This window comes from Crocodylus siamensis, chromosome 4, assembly GCF_052110815.1.
Source record: "Crocodylus siamensis isolate JL-2025a chromosome 4, ASM5211081v1, whole genome shotgun sequence".
In the NCBI taxonomy this organism is placed as follows: Eukaryota; Metazoa; Chordata; order Crocodylia; family Crocodylidae; genus Crocodylus; species Crocodylus siamensis.
This window is the reverse complement of record NC_143398.1, coordinates 81,809,168-81,825,520: the sequence shown is the minus strand read 5'-3', so window position 1 is coordinate 81,825,520 and position 16,353 is coordinate 81,809,168. Positions and strand designations below refer to the sequence as shown.

Sequence of the window (16,353 nt, the reverse complement as noted above, 5' to 3'; positions counted from 1 at the left end):
AGGCTGTCAAGGAAACCAAGTAAGAGAGGAAGTTTGCCATGCTTTCCATAACGAAGTGAAAATGTAGAATAGAATTGTTGCATTACTTCAGTACAGTTGTTTGTATCCCTTGCCAGTGGAATTAATAGGTACCTGTGTAATATTCAATGTCCAGTATAAAAAGAGATGCATGTGCATGTTTAAATCTAGCCCATAAAGGAGGAAGAAATGCAGTAATTGCTCTTCTGCACTCTCACACAGAAGCATGCATCAACTTAAACTGTTCAAAATAGGTAATGGGGATTTTTTTTAAATTAGGAAGAAATCAAAAAGTTGAGAAAAGAATTGGAAAACTTCGATCCTTCCTTCTTTGAAGAAATCGAGGATCTGAAATACAACTACAATGAAGAAGTGAAAAAAAACATCATCTTAGAAGAGAGATTAAAGAAGCTTTCTGAACAGTTTGGAGTTCAAGTGGATATCCCCGCTAGTGTTTCTATTGATTAATTTGCAGTTAATTAGTGCAAGCACCAATATGAAAACTTGCATATCACCCAATATTCAGACTTGTTTTCACAAGTTGTTAGGACCAATGATTTGATGCGAGTGAAACTTGTTATTTTTGAAAGCTTGTCATCAGTTCATATTTAGTGCATATATTATATATAACAGAGGTTTAGCTTTTACACTCATCTTCTCCACTCATTTTGCCTTGTATGTTTTAGTTCAGAAGTGCCACTGTAGTGCTGTGTTGAATGATCAGGAGAGAGAAAAGGATTTCATCATGCTTGGAATAGGTACGTTGTTGGACTAGAACTATTCCTACCACTCCTACTCTTTTATGCCTCCAGTGCAAGTAGTAAATAACGTATTCCTGCTGTCTAACACTAGTAGGTAACTCAGGAATTGACAGGTGGTCCTTTTGCTATTCAAGCCACTCATTTCCCACCTTCACTTCAGAAGTTGAAGAATGAAGAGGTTAAATCAGCATGCCAGTAAATATTTTTTATGTAGATGTACAGGTAACTTATCTGAAAGTTTTCAGTATTTTTGTAGATCTTTATTGATGTATATATCTTTACAGTACAGCTGTAAGACAGACCATGAGAATAAACAGCAGTTTAAATAGTCTTTATTTTTATAGGTTAAGTTTTGAAATGTTACTTTACATGCGGCTCTTGGTAAAGTGTTTTCTAAACTCATTTAGAATGTAAAGCAGGTATTCTAAAACCAATTCTCATCTTCTTTGAATAACTAAGCATTTTTTAAATTATTAGTACTGGTGCTTTTTACATGATATCAATTACTGAAAGTTTTTGCTTCAACAAAATGGAAACACTCATAACTTAACAAACTACACTACCTGGTTTTCAAGCTGTAGAATGCTGCAGCTTATAGATAAAAAGTTACTGCTGCCTCACATGCATGCAGGAGAACAAAAATATTAAATTTCAGGGCTGGATTATTGTCCTGCTTTAAATCCATCTTCACTGATAATACTACTCAATTCTTTCTAAGCCTCAGGTCTAAACTTGACAGTATCCCATTACTGGGATGTGGAATATAAAATAAATATACAGATACTATTATAGTTCACTGATCTTAAGCCATCATTACATTCTCTCATTTACTATAAAAGCTGCTTGGGGTGGCTAACGCTGTACTTATTCCTAAGCCCAACAGTTTAAAAAAGGTAGACTCAATATTTAAGGATCTTTCAAAACAAAGTAAAGGAGCTTATATTCTGGAAGGTACAACTGTAATATCTACACTAGTGCTCTTCTGCTACACCAAACTGGTCACTTATGCCCAACATTACTAGTTCTGTAGATAGAAAACTACCATCAAAATTATTTGCAAAAGTTTATTTTTTATTCTGTAGGCAAGGTGGGAGGAATGTACAGCAGTACCTAGGCAACAAAGTTAGATTTGTTTTCTTAGAAATCAAATGTTATATCTTTGAGTCTCCTGAATCTTTGGCCATCCAGCTTTGAAAAATGGTGAAACAAACTCTTTGGTTCAAAGTCATATTTGGTCCCACTGACAGAGACAACAACTGGCTGAGAATTCAGATGCGTTTCTGCTATTGGCCAGTGCAAGCCAAGATGATGGCGATGGAGCTAAGGAAAGAGAAAGAAGTAGTCAGTGTAAAAGTTCACCATGTAGACCACCTGTAACAAGCATCTTTCACTAGTGTCTTGACAAAGTTGACCAGCAATTCTGGCTTACTACTGGGCTGTCCAACTTCGAAGTGGCCAGAAGCCACACCAGTGCAAACCTCAGGCCCTAGACTGCATAGATGCTCCTTCTCCCCTCCCTGGATATCCCACCCCCACTGCAGCACCATGCACCTGTGCAAGTGCACCCCTCCCCACACCACATGGCCCTGGCTTTACCCTCCTCTCCCCAAGCTGCACTGCCCTGCACTCCAAGGTGAGGGGAGGCAGTAGAAGCTGGAGGAAGGAGGGGAAGCCCAGAGACTCCAGCTACTGCTCCAGCCACAGAGATGGGAGGGGTCAGGAGCTCAGAAGCCACAACTTAACACCTTATAGGCCACAAGCTGGGACAGTCCTGGCTTTTACTACTTTAAGTTCAGAATTATGGTACACAGTATCTAGAAACGGCAAGTTGGGGTTTTTTTGAGCTAATAATACCACTGCAAGCAACTTACTTTCCTGGTGCTCTCCAAAGCAAGTTATGATACTTCTGCTGCTTTAAATCATTCACTCTATAATGACTGGTTACAGCTGGTCTCAAACTTTAAGGCCATGTGTTATACAGCAATGACATCAAGTGTTTTGATAAAAAGCATTAGGAAGAGGTTGTATGTTTAGCTGTCATTCAAATGAGAGAAAAAGCATATGACATCTGAGGACTCCAGAGCTCAATTTGAGTACAGCGATCACGTTGGCACTGAATGTTTTGTTTGTTCTAACAATGTGACAAAAAACAAAACAAAAAAAACACACCACCACCACCTTTCGTTGTTAAATATTACCTATACAGGATAGGCATGCTTAAATTTTTAAAATGGAAGGTACTTAAAGTAAGAGTGTTGTATACTGTTTTAGTGTACTAAACACAAATAATTGTTGAGATCTGATTGCTCTTCCTGCCACCTATGTTACCTGGCAAGCTTTTATTACAACACTAGATGGAAAGCAACATAGGAGAATGACAGCATAAATTATAGCACTTTCTAAAGATTTTATCAGTTAATGCTATGGGGGATGCTAGGAGAACTGGAAAAGCAACATCATTAGATGGGGGGAGGAAAATCATTGGGAAAAGATACTTAAAAAGAATGTGTAGTTGATGTTTGACATGCTTCCTACAGGGCAGGGGTGCTCAGCATGTCATTCAGTCTATGGGGCTCCCCAAAGGTCCAGAAGTTTGGTAGTAGGAAAACAATGATACTGCTTTCCAGCCAAGGTTCCAGATCCATAGGGTACCCCAGGTCCTGTACCCAGGGAAGATCAAGGGCAGCACTAGCCCCCCAAGCCCAATCCTAGAACATAGCAGGGCTAAGAGCATGACTAGGCCCCCCACAGACCACTCCCAGTGCACTGGAGTTGATCCACCCTGCAGCTTGGCCCCAGCTGACTTATCTGGCCTGCGGAGCCAAAAGGTTGAGTACCTCTGCTCTAAGCTACTTCATGCAATGTTATCCAAATACCCACTCAATGAGACTGAAAAATATTTCAAAGTGTGGGAATTAATCATTCTGATCCATTTATAACATTCCATCATAGTAGCTAGATGGGTTTTTCACCTAAGGATATTCAGTGGTACACATTTTAATTGATCCTACGCCCCGAATATTAGAAGTTTGTTCCTTTCAACATAAACAATTTAATGTTTGTTTAAATGTATTTTATTATTAGGGAGTTTAAGTATGACAGACTTGCACATGGCAGTCTACAGTTACCTTGATTAAAGTTCCATCGTTGCAGTGCCATACAATTCCTTCTATTTTACCTTCCGTGCTATTGTCAAGCCAGGACAGTATATCATTGTGTTTCAGCACAGGTGGATTCTTTATTTCAAATGCCCCATGTGGTACAAGAAGATGTAAAGGGTGCTTCTTACTTCCTAATCCTACATAAAGAAAAGGTTAACCTTGTCACGTATAGCAACTGAGGGGTGTGTGAGAGTGATCAATCTTCATACTGGAAAGAAAGAAGTCTATCATTTTCATAGATTTCATAGACATTAGGGCTGGAAGGGACCTCGGGAGATCATCAAGTCCAGCCCCCTGCCCAAAGGGCAGGAAGTCAGCTGGGGTCATAGGATCCCAGCAAGATAAACATCCAATCTACTCTACTGCAACCATTTGCCCTTATGTAACATTCTAAAAGTTAAGCCCATGAAAGTGCAGTAATATACACATTGTTATAAATCCAGATTCAGCTTTGTACAAAATTAAATAACTGCCTCTGCAGCTTGCATGGCAGAAGGTGCATCTATTAAATGAGTATGGTTAACACACATGCAGACACCCTCCATGCACATGATCCCGATAGCAAAGATTTAAAACCTAGAACCGTGCGTCATAAGGAAGTGACATGCCCTTACTACTAAGCTACAGGCAGAATGCAGGGTAGGGTAGCACCTTCGACTGCTTCAGAGTGGTATAAGCTTTTACAGGCGACACTAGACCAGAGGTGGGCAAAATACAGTTCATAGGCCGGAGCTGGCCTGTCAAGTGCCTGAATCCAACCCATTGCAGCTACCCCTGCAATGTTCCACATGGGGATGAGTCCATATGCTTCCACCCAGGCAGCCAGTGCGTGCACTCCTCCCAGCCAGGGCAAAGCTTTTGGTGGGGCTGTTTTGTGTGGGGCTATAGCCAGCCAGATGTTTCCTTGCTCCCCTCACCTTCAACTCTGCTGCTCCTGCTAGAAACACTCTTTTCCCCCTCCCCACCACTCTCCCAAAGTGGCACAGCAGGGGGCAGGAGTGGGAGGAGAAGCAGCTGCTGGGGCAAGGGGAGCATAGCAGCACCTGGCTGGCTGAAACAGCACCAGGAACAACCCCACTGGAAGCTGCCCCACCATAATCCCACACACAATCCCACACCCCCCACCCCTCAAACATCCACAATCTCCCACCCCTACCCTACTCGCACCCACATATCTCACACCCATACCCCTCTACATCCAGCTCCTCCCTCCCCCACACCCATTCCCCAACCACACTGCCCCCCACATACATCCCTTAACCCGCCACAACAATACACAGAAGTTAGAGTGTATTTTGAGCTATTATGTCATCACTTCTATATACACTACAAACAGACACATATTGGGACAAAAATATTTTTAAGTAAAATTAAAATAAGTTATCCAAAAAAAAAAAAAATTCAGGCATCTACTATATTATTTGTTTTTTCCAGTTTCAATATGGCAAACCCCACAGTCCTCCTTCCCCCCCGGGAGTACTTCCAAGGTCAAGGGAGGGACTTCTGGTGGCAAAGGTCAGGGATTAGGGGTGGGACTTCCGGTCCCCAGATAGTAACCAGGAGGCAGGACAACTGTCACGGGGCAGGACTACCCATGCTGCCCTCAACAGCTCACCAAAAAAACTCATTAAAAAGCAGCTAAAATTTCCCGCCCCTGCAGTAGATACTTACATTTCTCTGAACCAAAAGTCTCTAAAGTTGTTAGACCTTAGGAGTCTCCTACAAAAAGTTATGCCTCTCTAAACTAGTTAGTCTCCAAGGTGCTGCCTGACTTCAGACTAACACTGGTAACTATCTCTTAGTAATCTATAGCATCAGGCTTATTATTGCTTGCTGTTCTTCTGGCTTTGCAAATCTTGCATTCCTTTATGCTTAGTGACCCACCACTTTACTACAGAAATGCAGGCCAAAATCCCTTCATACTGAAAAACTGTCTATAACCCAAGGCTTCCACTTCCTGGGCACATGCTTATCCACTATGTTAGCATATAAGAAAGTAACAGCACTAAATCCTTCTCTTCCAGCCACATTTTAAACAGTAAGCCATCCTCAGTGTTTCTGAAATATAGTTGTAGGCTCCACATCCAAAGCCTACAAAAGTTCTCTCTTTGCAGTCTTCTAAAAAGAATTCAGACAGACACAGTGGGTGTGTCTACATGTAATACTATATCACTATAGCAACATGCTACAGTGATGTAGCATTGGTCACAAACTGTGACGCTGGAACTGTGATGCCATACCAACATGCTCCCTCACTATAGCATGTTGCTATGGCAATGTAGCAACTAAAAATAGCCATGAACAGCACACACGGCACAGTACGAGTTGTTACTGTGCCATCATTCAGTACTTTCTTTTGGTACTAAAGTACTAAGTGACAGCGCAGTAACAAGAGCACTGTAGGGACATGGGTAGATGTGCCTAGTGCAATAATTTGCATATCCCACTGGCTAGCTCTAAATGGCTTTCAACTCGGAAGCCGGTTTTTCAAATCACCCTTCCAAGGCACCTAACTCTCCTTTATGCAGTATATGGGGGTGAGAGGTGCTTAACTAACTCTGAATATAAGATACTTAAGTCCTTCTCCAGATCTGCCCCAAGCCTTTTCACTTGCAAATTAAGAGATTTCTGCCTCTATGATCCAGAGAATCAAAAGTCAAGATGACAGATTTCACGTAAAGTTTGTGATGTGGTCATACGGATGACCAAGAACTGCTGATTTTCCAGGCAATGCTAAAAGTCTCCATAAATGTAAAATGCTATACAGCTGCAGTTGATGTATTAGGTATTGGAGCACCACTAAATAATTAAGAACTTTTATTTTTTGCAGAAGTAAGCAAATGAAAAAAAAAAAGTCTTTTGTGCAGAAGTCTTTTTTGCTCGTCTGTTAAGTGTCATAATTATGCAAAGAAATAATGTACCCAAAATGTAAGCAAGACCATATCTCTTCCAAAAGTATTTACCAAATATTTCATAATGAAAAATTATCCCTGTTGCCCTTGACCAATGCTTGGGACTCATAACAAGTGCTTCTAAAGAAGCAAATTTTGCATTTTAGAATTAAGAAAATTGTACAAAAAGCGGTTGGTTCCTTCCTTGGTTATGAGAACAGACTTCTTTAAACAGAAAACAAATAAATCTGCTTCCCAGTTCTTCATTTAACTTTGCTAATACACAGTGAAAGTCTCAGTAAAGACTGGCACTATTAGTTCCAAAAATTTTTTATTGTTATTTTTTCTATCAAGACACCCATCCAATCCTAGTAGAAATTAGGCTTATTTTTGCCTCACTATAGCTAGATGAGTCCCAAGCAAAGGGTAAATGGTTGACCTCACTGAAATCTACACTGAAGTAGAAAGTGCAGCTTTCATCAGCTTTTGAATCACAATAGCCATCTAGAATGTAAACAACCCCCCCCAAAACCATCACATCTTTCTTTGCAGTTTGGGACTCAGTTTCCATTTCATGAAAAAAGGAGCAAAGTTTAATCTAATGGCATTTGTTCCAAGGACCTACAACATACTGTTATTGATAAAATGGACAGCTAAAGAGTTTAGGGATTGTGTGGTTGACAGTGAATTACTGAAATGCCTGAAAATATTTTGGGACCTCAACCTTTGGGCAAAGTTGTAGCTATCCATTTATTTTTCTTAGAAGGAAATTTGGAATGTACCAGTTTCCTTCAGTTTGTGGAACTCACAGAAGCCATTTAAAAGAAAGTGAACCTCTTCCATTAAAAAAAAATATTACACTGAAAATCTTAACAGCATTAAAGTATTAATGACAAGGTATACTTACCATATGGATTTGCATTAATATTAGTTCCAATAAGCTCCTGTGTTTGTTCCAAAAGGTTTGATAATGGCACAGGACTGATTTCCAGAAGTCCAGGGTCATCAGCATGGTGTTTCAATACAAGGGCAACTTCAGCCTCGTAATTTACAACAGATGAATGCCAGCAGTATTGTTTACTGTTTTTCTCCACTGGCACCCAACCTATAAGAAAATACTCCATGTGATCCCTTAATTGAGACTTGTTAAAAGCTGTATGTGCAGCAATGGTCTAACCTTCAACTCTCCTATGAAATATGAACTTTCATTTCTACCTGGGAGAACTTTTACAATCTTTTCTCCTATGCCTGAAGAAAGGTGCTTGTGCCCGAAAGCTTGCAATTAAAAAGATTTTTGTTTGCAAAGGTTTAGTTGGTCTAATAAGAGATACCACCTTACCACGAGTTCTGATTCCTATGGTCTAAACTTCAGCATTTTACTGCTATTATGGAGAGCTATGCAAGTAATTACAAAGAAAAAGTTAACCCAGAGACAAAAGGGGAGCAGGGAGGGGAAAGAGTTGCACACTACCTCAGATGTAGGTTAAAGGAACTTAAGTTATAACTGCTTTTAGTCCAAAGCTTTTTACAATGCAGCCAAATGCCACAAAAAGCATTTTTACTGTGGCAGAAAAAAGCACTACTGAATGACTAAAGAAATAATATGCTTGAACTGTATCTTCCGAACAAAGAGGACTAATTCTAATAGACCACAGAGGTACAGAAAGATTCCCCTTTTCATTTAAATTGGGCTGTCTCTCTACATACCTGGAATGTGTCCATTTTCATCAGGCAAAGGGTTCCCATTAGAATGCTGTATTTCCTTTGCTGGAATCCAGCACTCCGGGACATGCTTGAAATCTTCTTCAATATTCCAAATAAATTCTAAAAAAAGATAAACAGTTGTGTTTTGACAAAATTTCAGCTAATTTCAAAGTAAGTCTTTAAAGAATGTGCCTAGAAGGACTACGAGCAGGTGATCTACTCTCATTACAGCTTTTATTGTTTAATATTAAAACTTTATTTGCTGTACTAAAATGTTTAAACAAAAAGTTTAAATTCCAGCACAGAAACAGAAGATTATATAAAATGAAGATCAGCATGCAGGAAGTTTTAGGATTTGAAATACAACCAGGGTGAGAAATAAGTGCTTAATTAGCTCTGTATACTTTGTAATTACAATTTTGACTAAGTATGGTATTTTACAAGGAAAATAAAGGTCAGACAGGGAGCACCATGTGCTTGTACATACACATGGCCCCAGGCAGCCTGGAGAGCATCTCCAGCAGGTAAGCAGGTGGGTGGGGGGCTGGAATTGAGCCCCTGTGGGGGCTGGGGTTGCTACCCAGCTGTGTAGTGTCTGAGGCAGCTAGTCTGGTGGGGGGAGGGTGGCTCCAGCTCCCAGGACTGTGTGCACTTCCCAGGGGACAGGGCAGACCTGTGCCCCTCAGATCTGTGCATGGGGTGGGGGTGGGGGTGGGGGCAGGTGCAGGCTGCAGGCTCAGGTTCCTGCCCTAACCTGGGGCCTTCACAGCCTAGCGGGCACAACCTGGCATGGCAAGGAACAGCAGGGCCACGCAGAGAAGCTGTTCATCGCTGCAAGCTCCCCACTGACCTGGCAACACATCTCCCGCATGCACGGCAGCTTCGATCGCCACAACCCTGGGCCACAGCCTTGACCTCAGCCATGCGTGCAGAGGGTGTGTTGCCAGGGCAACGCAAAGCTCACAGCAACAAGCAGCTTCTCCGTGGGGCCCCATTGTTCACTGCCACGCCAGGTCATGCCCACTGGACTGCAAAGGCCCCAGGAGAGGGCAGCAGGACAGAAGCCCGAGCCCAAATCTGCCCCCACCCCTGCCCCACACACTGATCTGGGGGCGTGGGTCCCTCCTGTCCCCTGGGAAGGGCACACAGTGCCAAGGGAGCTGGCCCCACCACACCCCACACAAGGCTGCAGCGTGCAACCTGCCTTACCCCATGCACAGATCTGGGGGCACAGGTCCCTCCCACCTCCTGGGGAGTGTGCACCCTAGCAGGGAGCTGTCCCTGCCACCCGAGCCTGCAGCAGACAGGCAGCAGGGGGAAGCCGGACTCCACCCCACTGCAGCAGCCACTGCTGCCTGCCAGGGATGGGGGGCTGCCAACCCAGCTCCCTGGCCCCAAAGCCCTAACGGCACCTCTAGTAAGGCAGAGGGGTTGCGGCAGGAGGAAGTGAGAGGCACGAGTAAGGCCAAGGGGCTGAAGTGGGGCGGGGGAAAAGTGAGAGGCACCAGCAGGGCCGGGGGGGGGGGGGGGGGCCGAGGGGCAGTTGGGAGGGTGGGGAGGGGTGGTGGCATGTCAGAGACACCAGCAGGGCCACAAGGCCTTTAATTTTAATCACATATATGGGGTGTTTTATCAGAGAATTTGCTATTTTTTTATTAAAGAAAACCAAGATCCCTGATTATACAGCAAGTAAAAGCTATGAATTGGGACTGGTATTGTGTTACACAGTTATCTGATTTGTAAGTAGGACAGATACACTGTAGTCTACTATGATTAATAAGTGTTTGTCCTACCTTAACATGTTTATTAACAAAAAAAAGGGTGAGGGGAAATACAGGAAATGTCCTCACTAACCTTTGGAATCTTCCAGTGAATACAGGAATTTTTTAAACCTTTTCTCAGCTTGCTTGTTGGGTTTTCTATCCAACCTCGCCCATAGGTATGGTTGCCCTGAAGTTCAATATGAAAACAGACTGTATTAAGCAGTAGCAGAAATAATGTTCTGAACATCACTAAAGTGAAAATATAATAGTTAAGCTATCCATTGGCAAAATGTTCCATTCTTTCCTGCCTCCAAAAAATAAGCAGTCCTGCAGCTATATACATTTAACATTTATATTTTATTGTATAGAAATCTAAACAACTATATTCAGACTATTATTTCATCTACTTTTATGCATAAATTGGCTTATTAGTTATGTTTTTAAAAACCACAGGGCATACATGTTCCATGCAGATTAAAAATGCTCTTTCAGGCAGATATAAGAATAAGAGGAATTTTCAAGGCTTCAACAGCAATGCATTGAACCACAGCTTTTCTCACAGCTCTGGAAATAAAACAGCTTCTACAAGAATTTATTAGGCAATAAGCTCAATACAAAATGTCACCCTGAAGAGCCAGTTCAAAGTTTTCTTTGGCTACCACATTAACTTAAGAACATGCTATTTATCGTGGCTTTGATTTCACGTGTTAAATTAAGAGCCAGCACAATTTTACAGATAAGTGCATCTATATAATAATTTTTTACTAAAGCTGTTTTTGTGCTTGGTTTTTCTGTTTCCCAGCTCCAAGATTCCAATAAAAATATATAAGGAAGATAAATTATGCACAGTACAGAACTACTAGTCAATGTGAGAAGTCCTTATACAGTTCTTCCCCATTACCTTTATATGTAGTTACATAACAGCAGGTTCCATCCACCTTCTCAGTCGGAATTGCATTATATATATCTGCATCTATTGCCTTTCGAGTTAGAGTCTCCGTTGCCAAAACTTTAAATGGCTGAAAGAGGCATTTATTAAAAACATCAATTAAAATTCAGTCTTTCACAGGCGATTACCATCTTACCACACTGATTGTAGGGATTAGGAGTGCCCATAAATCAGCACCCTATTTTTCTTTTATTCCTGTTTTCTAATGTTATCTAAAAACGTGACTATATCACAGCACATCACAAGTTTAAAAATGGATCAAAATAAAAGAATGAAGTCACCTTAAAAAATGGCTGAGATTACCTCTCACTTTTCTTCTTCACTGATCTCTAGAGACTACCTGCTCCCCCTTTTTTGAAGTACAGGTAGAATGCAGAAGGGATCCAGGCAGGTGCCACAGAATTTCAAGAGATGCCTTCGCAGCATTACCATGACAACAAAGATTCTATGCATCATTTAGCAAGAGACTAACTGCTCATAAGCTTCAGTTTGACTATGGAAGGCCTATCAATCACACACAGTGGTGGTGGTGGCAACAAACAAACTAGGGTGAGAAGGGGCGATTAAAGAAAGAAACGTGGTGAACCAGTTAAGATACTGTGGGGTCTTGAGCCAAACCCTTTCTTCCTTAAAGAGGTAAGTGTTCCAAGGAGTCTGAACAGACACCCAGAAGCCCTTGTCAACCTGATCCTGTATTTTGTTTAACAAGGCATCTAGAAATAGCTTCAATGAGGCTGTTTCTGATTACGGCTATTTTCAAAATATCTTGTCTAATCCTCCTTTATTTTCAAAATATGTTGCCTAATTAGGTGTCTAATCCTTCTCCACACCTGCAGTCTTCTGTTTAGAGCAGTGGCTCAAATTTTTAGGCTCAAGGCACCCCTCAGCTTCTTCACTGTTGGTCTTTTATTGACCATAGTAGGGAGAAAAAAATAGAGCATCTTTTTTGCTGCAAGGAAACTCAGAACACTGCACCAGCCCAGGAGGCTTTATAATATTGTGGATGACATCTAACAGTGGGCTCCTGTTGAAAATCTCTGGGCATCATCTTGCCAAGTTGATGGTAGCCATAGGTCGAGTTTAGATGATGGTTTGTAGGGGATGGTTTGGATAGGGCTGATCCTGCCTCAGACAGGGGGTTGGACTATGATCCCTGGAGGTCACTTCCAGCCCAGCTTCTCTATGACAGAGTGCAGACAGAAGTGACAGTTTTCACCAGATCTGGTCATAGAAAGCAGTCCATAGCCCTGACTAAGCAAAAGTGAACAACTGCAGACAGCTTCAAAAAGGAGGACTGGGTAAAAATCTGACCTCTCACTGAATGAAGCATCAGATAAAGGTTTTTCAAAATGTAGCATCTTTTATAATTTGTGTCTGCTGAGCTCTCAACCTGTCACTATTTTCAGAATGGGAGGGGGGAAAGGGAGTGGAGGGAGTTCAGTCTGGGGGCTTTTCAGCCCCCCCCCAAGCCCCCTGGAGGGTAGAGTGAATGTATTGGAGCCTTGCTGAGGTGGGGGAGGCCCCAATTCACCCACCCCACCCTTCAGCACCAGCTGAGGCACCCCAAGAACCAGCTCCCTCTGCTGCCTTCTCCCCTCCCATTCTGACAACAGGGAGCCTTGACCACTGCTACGAGAACCTGGCTGCAGGCTCCCAGCCCCAGCTAGATTCCCCTCCGCCCTGGAGCCAGCAGCAAACTTCTGTCTGGTCCGGCGGTAACTCTGAAAACTCAGCAAAAATCCTTCCGAGCTACAGCTGGGAGCTGCACTTCTGTTAGGATTCCCAGCCCTTCGGGCCTGCCCTGGCATCTCCAGGAATGAGATATAAATGTCCAGGAGACTCCTGAGAGAGTCACCCACGAGATAAGTGATTGGACATTCATTAAAATAAATAGTAAATGTTGAATCCGATTTATATATTTAAAAAACCCACTGGACTAGGGTAACAGTAACAAGCATTTGCCCAGTGGCATCTGTGGGTATTCGCCAGCTCTGCTCTGGCGGCCAACGCTGCTGTCGGCTTCTGCGGGTGCCCCCCCCCCACACTCAGGAGACCGCAGTCGCCCACACCTTCCTGACCTAACATCTATGCACCATAATCTGTAACAGAAATACACGAGCGCGTGGGCACGCACGTGTGGTGTGTGGCGGGCACACCGGCCGGCCGCAGATGTCACTGAACGGGTTCAGCGCTGGCCCCCTCCCCCCCCGGTCGGGCTGTGAATCTACCGGTGCCACAAGCACCCTCGAAGACTCTGCATCCGCCCTCAGCTCTCGGGGCCGGCGCCGCCTCCTCGTGACACATCCCCAGGCCCCACGCCCGTGTCGGGGAGGGACGCGGGGCCACCGGGCAGCGCCCAGGGGCGAGGCCGCTCCTGCCCTACGGGCACCAGCTCCGCAGCACCCACCGCCCCCTCCCAAGCGCGCATGCGCGCAGTGAGGCGGGTGGGGGGGCACACGAGCCCGCGGACACACATGACGAGCTCCCCCCCGCCGGCACCTGGCGCTCCCGCTTGGCCGACGGCTCCTCCTTGACCTGGGTGACGAAGAGGCAGGGCACCTTCCGTTGCACCGCGCCCAGGCGGCTCATGGCCGCAGCTCCCCGCTCCCGCAGCGCCCCAGCCCGCACCCGCGCGCGGCGTGCTGGGAAATGGAGTCCGGCGGGGCGGGGCCTGAGGGGCTCCCGCCTCCCACCCTACCCCCACTGAGCTGGTCGTGGGGTGTTGCGGCGGTACCCTCAGGTGCCCCGAGATGGGCTCCCCGCTTCTAGTGGCAATGGCTGCCGGCAGGCATCCTTGCGCATTGCTCACTACTTTTTCCACGTGGGTGCATAGATATAGATATTCTCCCCACGTGTTGCCAACTCATCACCTGGTCCATGACCCTCTCCAGTGTCGTCATGGCCCCCTTGCTTCCAGAACAAAACAAGGGCCCTCATCAAAATTAGGCTTTTTTAGAGAAGGAGTTGTAAAAGGCAGTGTCCTAAGTCCCCATCATGCAAAACAGATTCATGGTTTCATACAGAAAACGTACTCTCGGTTCCAAAAGCATACCTTTTAGGAGACCAACCAGGAAATCACAAGAAAAATTGTCCTTCTCTGCAAGCTTTCAGGATCAAAGTCCTTTTGTCAGGCTCTGGGAAAAGAATAGAGGGTACAGGATGGTGAAAAATCCCCGTAGATAGGAAATAAACTTGGTTTTTCTACAGAGAGAGCAAAAGATGGAAGGCTGTCTCCTTCTGGGTCCATGAGAATGTCTTTGTGAGCGGGGCTGAGTAGCTCTTTGATGTGTAGATCAGGTAGTATTCCTTCCCTGGAGGTGTCATAGGGCAGGCAGGGAGGTCAATATGTCATAGATTCATAGACATTAGGGCTGGAAGGGGCCTCGCAAGATCAGCGGGTCCAGTCCCCTGCCCAAGGGGCAGGAAATCAGCTGGGGTCAAAGGATCCCAGCAGGTTAGGCATCCAAATGTTCCTTAAAAGTGGGCAGACTAAGTGCTTGCACCACCTCTGGGGTTCCCTAAGCTGTATAATGTGTGCAGGAGTATGTGCAGCCACGCATGTCACACAGCTTAGAGGGAATGCCGCTCAGGGGGGAGTCTATTCCAGGCCTTGGGGGCTCAGACAGTAAAGACGTTTTTCCTTATGCCCAGCCTAAACCGGTAGGAGGCTGTCTAACTGCCAGGTGCACTTAGGTAGTAGAGCTTGCTTTGTGTCTCACTCCCTGGCATGGGCAGGGTTGGCACTCTCATGCGGGCCCAGTGCCTGCCATTCATTCATGCCAAAACCCCAGTGGGTTCCCATTGTCATCTAGAGAGGGGAAAACATTTTGGAAGGCCCAGGGTCTTCCTGAGACCTGTGCAATAAGAATGCAGGGGGAACCCCCTTACTCAAAAAGAATCAGAGGAAGCACAGAGCTGGCATTTTCCAAGCGTCTATTGAATGTAGCAAGGGTTGCCGCGCTTTGCATCTAACAAGGGGTGCCTTGAGTCTAAAAGGCTGATTTTCACAGGCCTTGATGTCAGAAAGCACAAAGGAATTCCTTTCACTTGAAGTTCCTGACAAAATAAAACATGCCTCGGTGCTAAGCTGGATTAAAGCCTTATTTGCATCCTGATTTGACCTGATCATTACTGGGCAAGTCGTCAAGGATCTGGATAAAGAGGGTAAATTATTAATCTCCCTGCATGATCTCAGGTGGAGTCCAAAACTTTTTTGCAGACGTAGAAATGATGGGAACAAGAAAAAGCAATCTGCAGCCAACAGGTTAGTGGCTAGAAGCTGCAAGGATTTTTACTGAAAGAGGAAAATGCCTGTGTCCCCTCAAAACATCAGCATGGAGAAAGGAATTCAGTTAAAAATGTGACAAAATAAGAGACATAGGTTTGTGTCCTGATGCCTCTCAGGACTATTGTTCTTTCATCAAACAGTTGTTTCAACGTGCTACGTTAACTTGTTTCCCATTTTCTGTTATGTCAGAGGAAACACCAGTGTAACAGACTAGCTGGAATTACTTTATTTTCTCTTATTTTATGCAAGGGCAATGAAAGTAAGTGAGCAGTCAGAATCTGAAGGGTCAGGTGATCTCATTTGTGGTGATGTCATAAGAACTATTGTAACAATGGGAGAGATTCTGGAAGTTTGAATCTGTGCACTGACTAGCAACCATTTTCAATGTTTCAACGCTTGAGCAAACCTGGAGAAGGTACCGTCTGATTTATAAATTAGTTTAAGTATAATTTTGAGACACACCAGCAATTATTATTATTTTAAAAGGAAATATCCTTAGATCCTGAAAACCACTGTTTTCAGAAAAAGGAGTTTTCTTTTCATTCTCATTGATGGTTCTTACTTTTACGATTATATGCTATTCATATAAAGACAGTGGAATACAAGCACAAAACGTGAAAATGGCAGAAGTTGGAAATGACTGCTATTTCTATTTTTATTCCACCTGCATAAAGGTAAATATTGCAAAATTTACAGTGGTTTCCATCCTTGATTGTAAGGATGAGTTTATAGTATAAATTATGACCTTTTTCATATACCAATGTGTATAACTTGTGCATGTGTCCATATAGATATATTTGATGTGCAGACAGAAACTG

The 16,353-nt window shown here is 43.9% G+C and overlaps 3 protein-coding genes across 5 annotated transcripts in view; 2 read left to right on the top strand and 1 right to left on the bottom strand.

The window, feature by feature from the left end:
- The window catches only part of CEP290 (centrosomal protein 290), a 102,723-nt gene extending 101,613 nt beyond the window's left edge, over positions 1–1,110 (top strand). Inside the window, 1 exon segment of the mRNA XM_090042646.1 lies at positions 298–1,110. Coding sequence (XP_089898772.1) covers positions 298–486 — 189 coding nt within the window. The 3' untranslated portion in view covers positions 487–1,110.
- On the bottom strand, positions 516–13,928 carry RLIG1 (RNA 5'-phosphate and 3'-OH ligase 1). Of its 2 annotated transcripts, XR_016441805.1 has the most exons (8): positions 13,747–13,928; positions 11,200–11,317; positions 10,390–10,485; positions 8,539–8,655; positions 7,739–7,936; positions 3,908–4,077; positions 2,651–2,813; positions 1,962–2,099 (listed from the first exon to the last, which is right to left on the bottom strand). XR_016441805.1 is itself a non-coding variant. In XM_090042652.1 (7 exons), the coding sequence occupies exons 1-7, from the start codon at positions 13,834–13,836 to the stop codon at positions 1,917–1,919; spliced, it is 972 nt and encodes a 323-aa protein (XP_089898778.1). In that variant the 5' UTR covers positions 13,837–13,911; the 3' UTR covers positions 516–1,916. The 2 variants fall into 2 exon arrangements, 1 of the variants encoding a protein (XP_089898778.1); XM_090042652.1 differs by lacking the exon at positions 2,651–2,813 and having other exon boundaries at positions 516–2,099; positions 13,747–13,911.
- A 1,540-nt stretch (positions 13,929–15,468) lies between these two features.
- Positions 15,469–16,353, top strand: part of ZC3H11D (zinc finger CCCH-type containing 11D) — a 42,706-nt gene continuing 41,821 nt past the window's right edge. For both annotated transcript variants that reach the window (XM_090041019.1, XM_090041020.1), the window contains exon 1: positions 15,469–15,511. The gene's annotated coding sequence lies outside the window, so the exon portion shown is untranslated. The remainder of the gene's footprint in view (positions 15,512–16,353) is intronic.

Bases quoted from the DNA above. Each gene is read 5' to 3' on its own strand.
- RLIG1 (XM_090042652.1), bottom strand. From the start codon at position 13,836: ATGAGCCGCCTGGGCGCGGTGCAACGGAAGGTGCCCTGCCTCTTCGTC. The intron at 11,318-13,746 runs GTGCCGGCGGGG...TGCCTCTTTCAG, and splicing joins CGGCCAAGCGGGAGCGCCAG to CCATTTAAAGTTTTGGCAAC. The intron at 4,078-7,738 runs GTAAGTATACCT...TTCTTTATGTAG, and splicing joins TATTAATGCAAATCCATATG to GATTAGGAAGTAAGAAGCAC.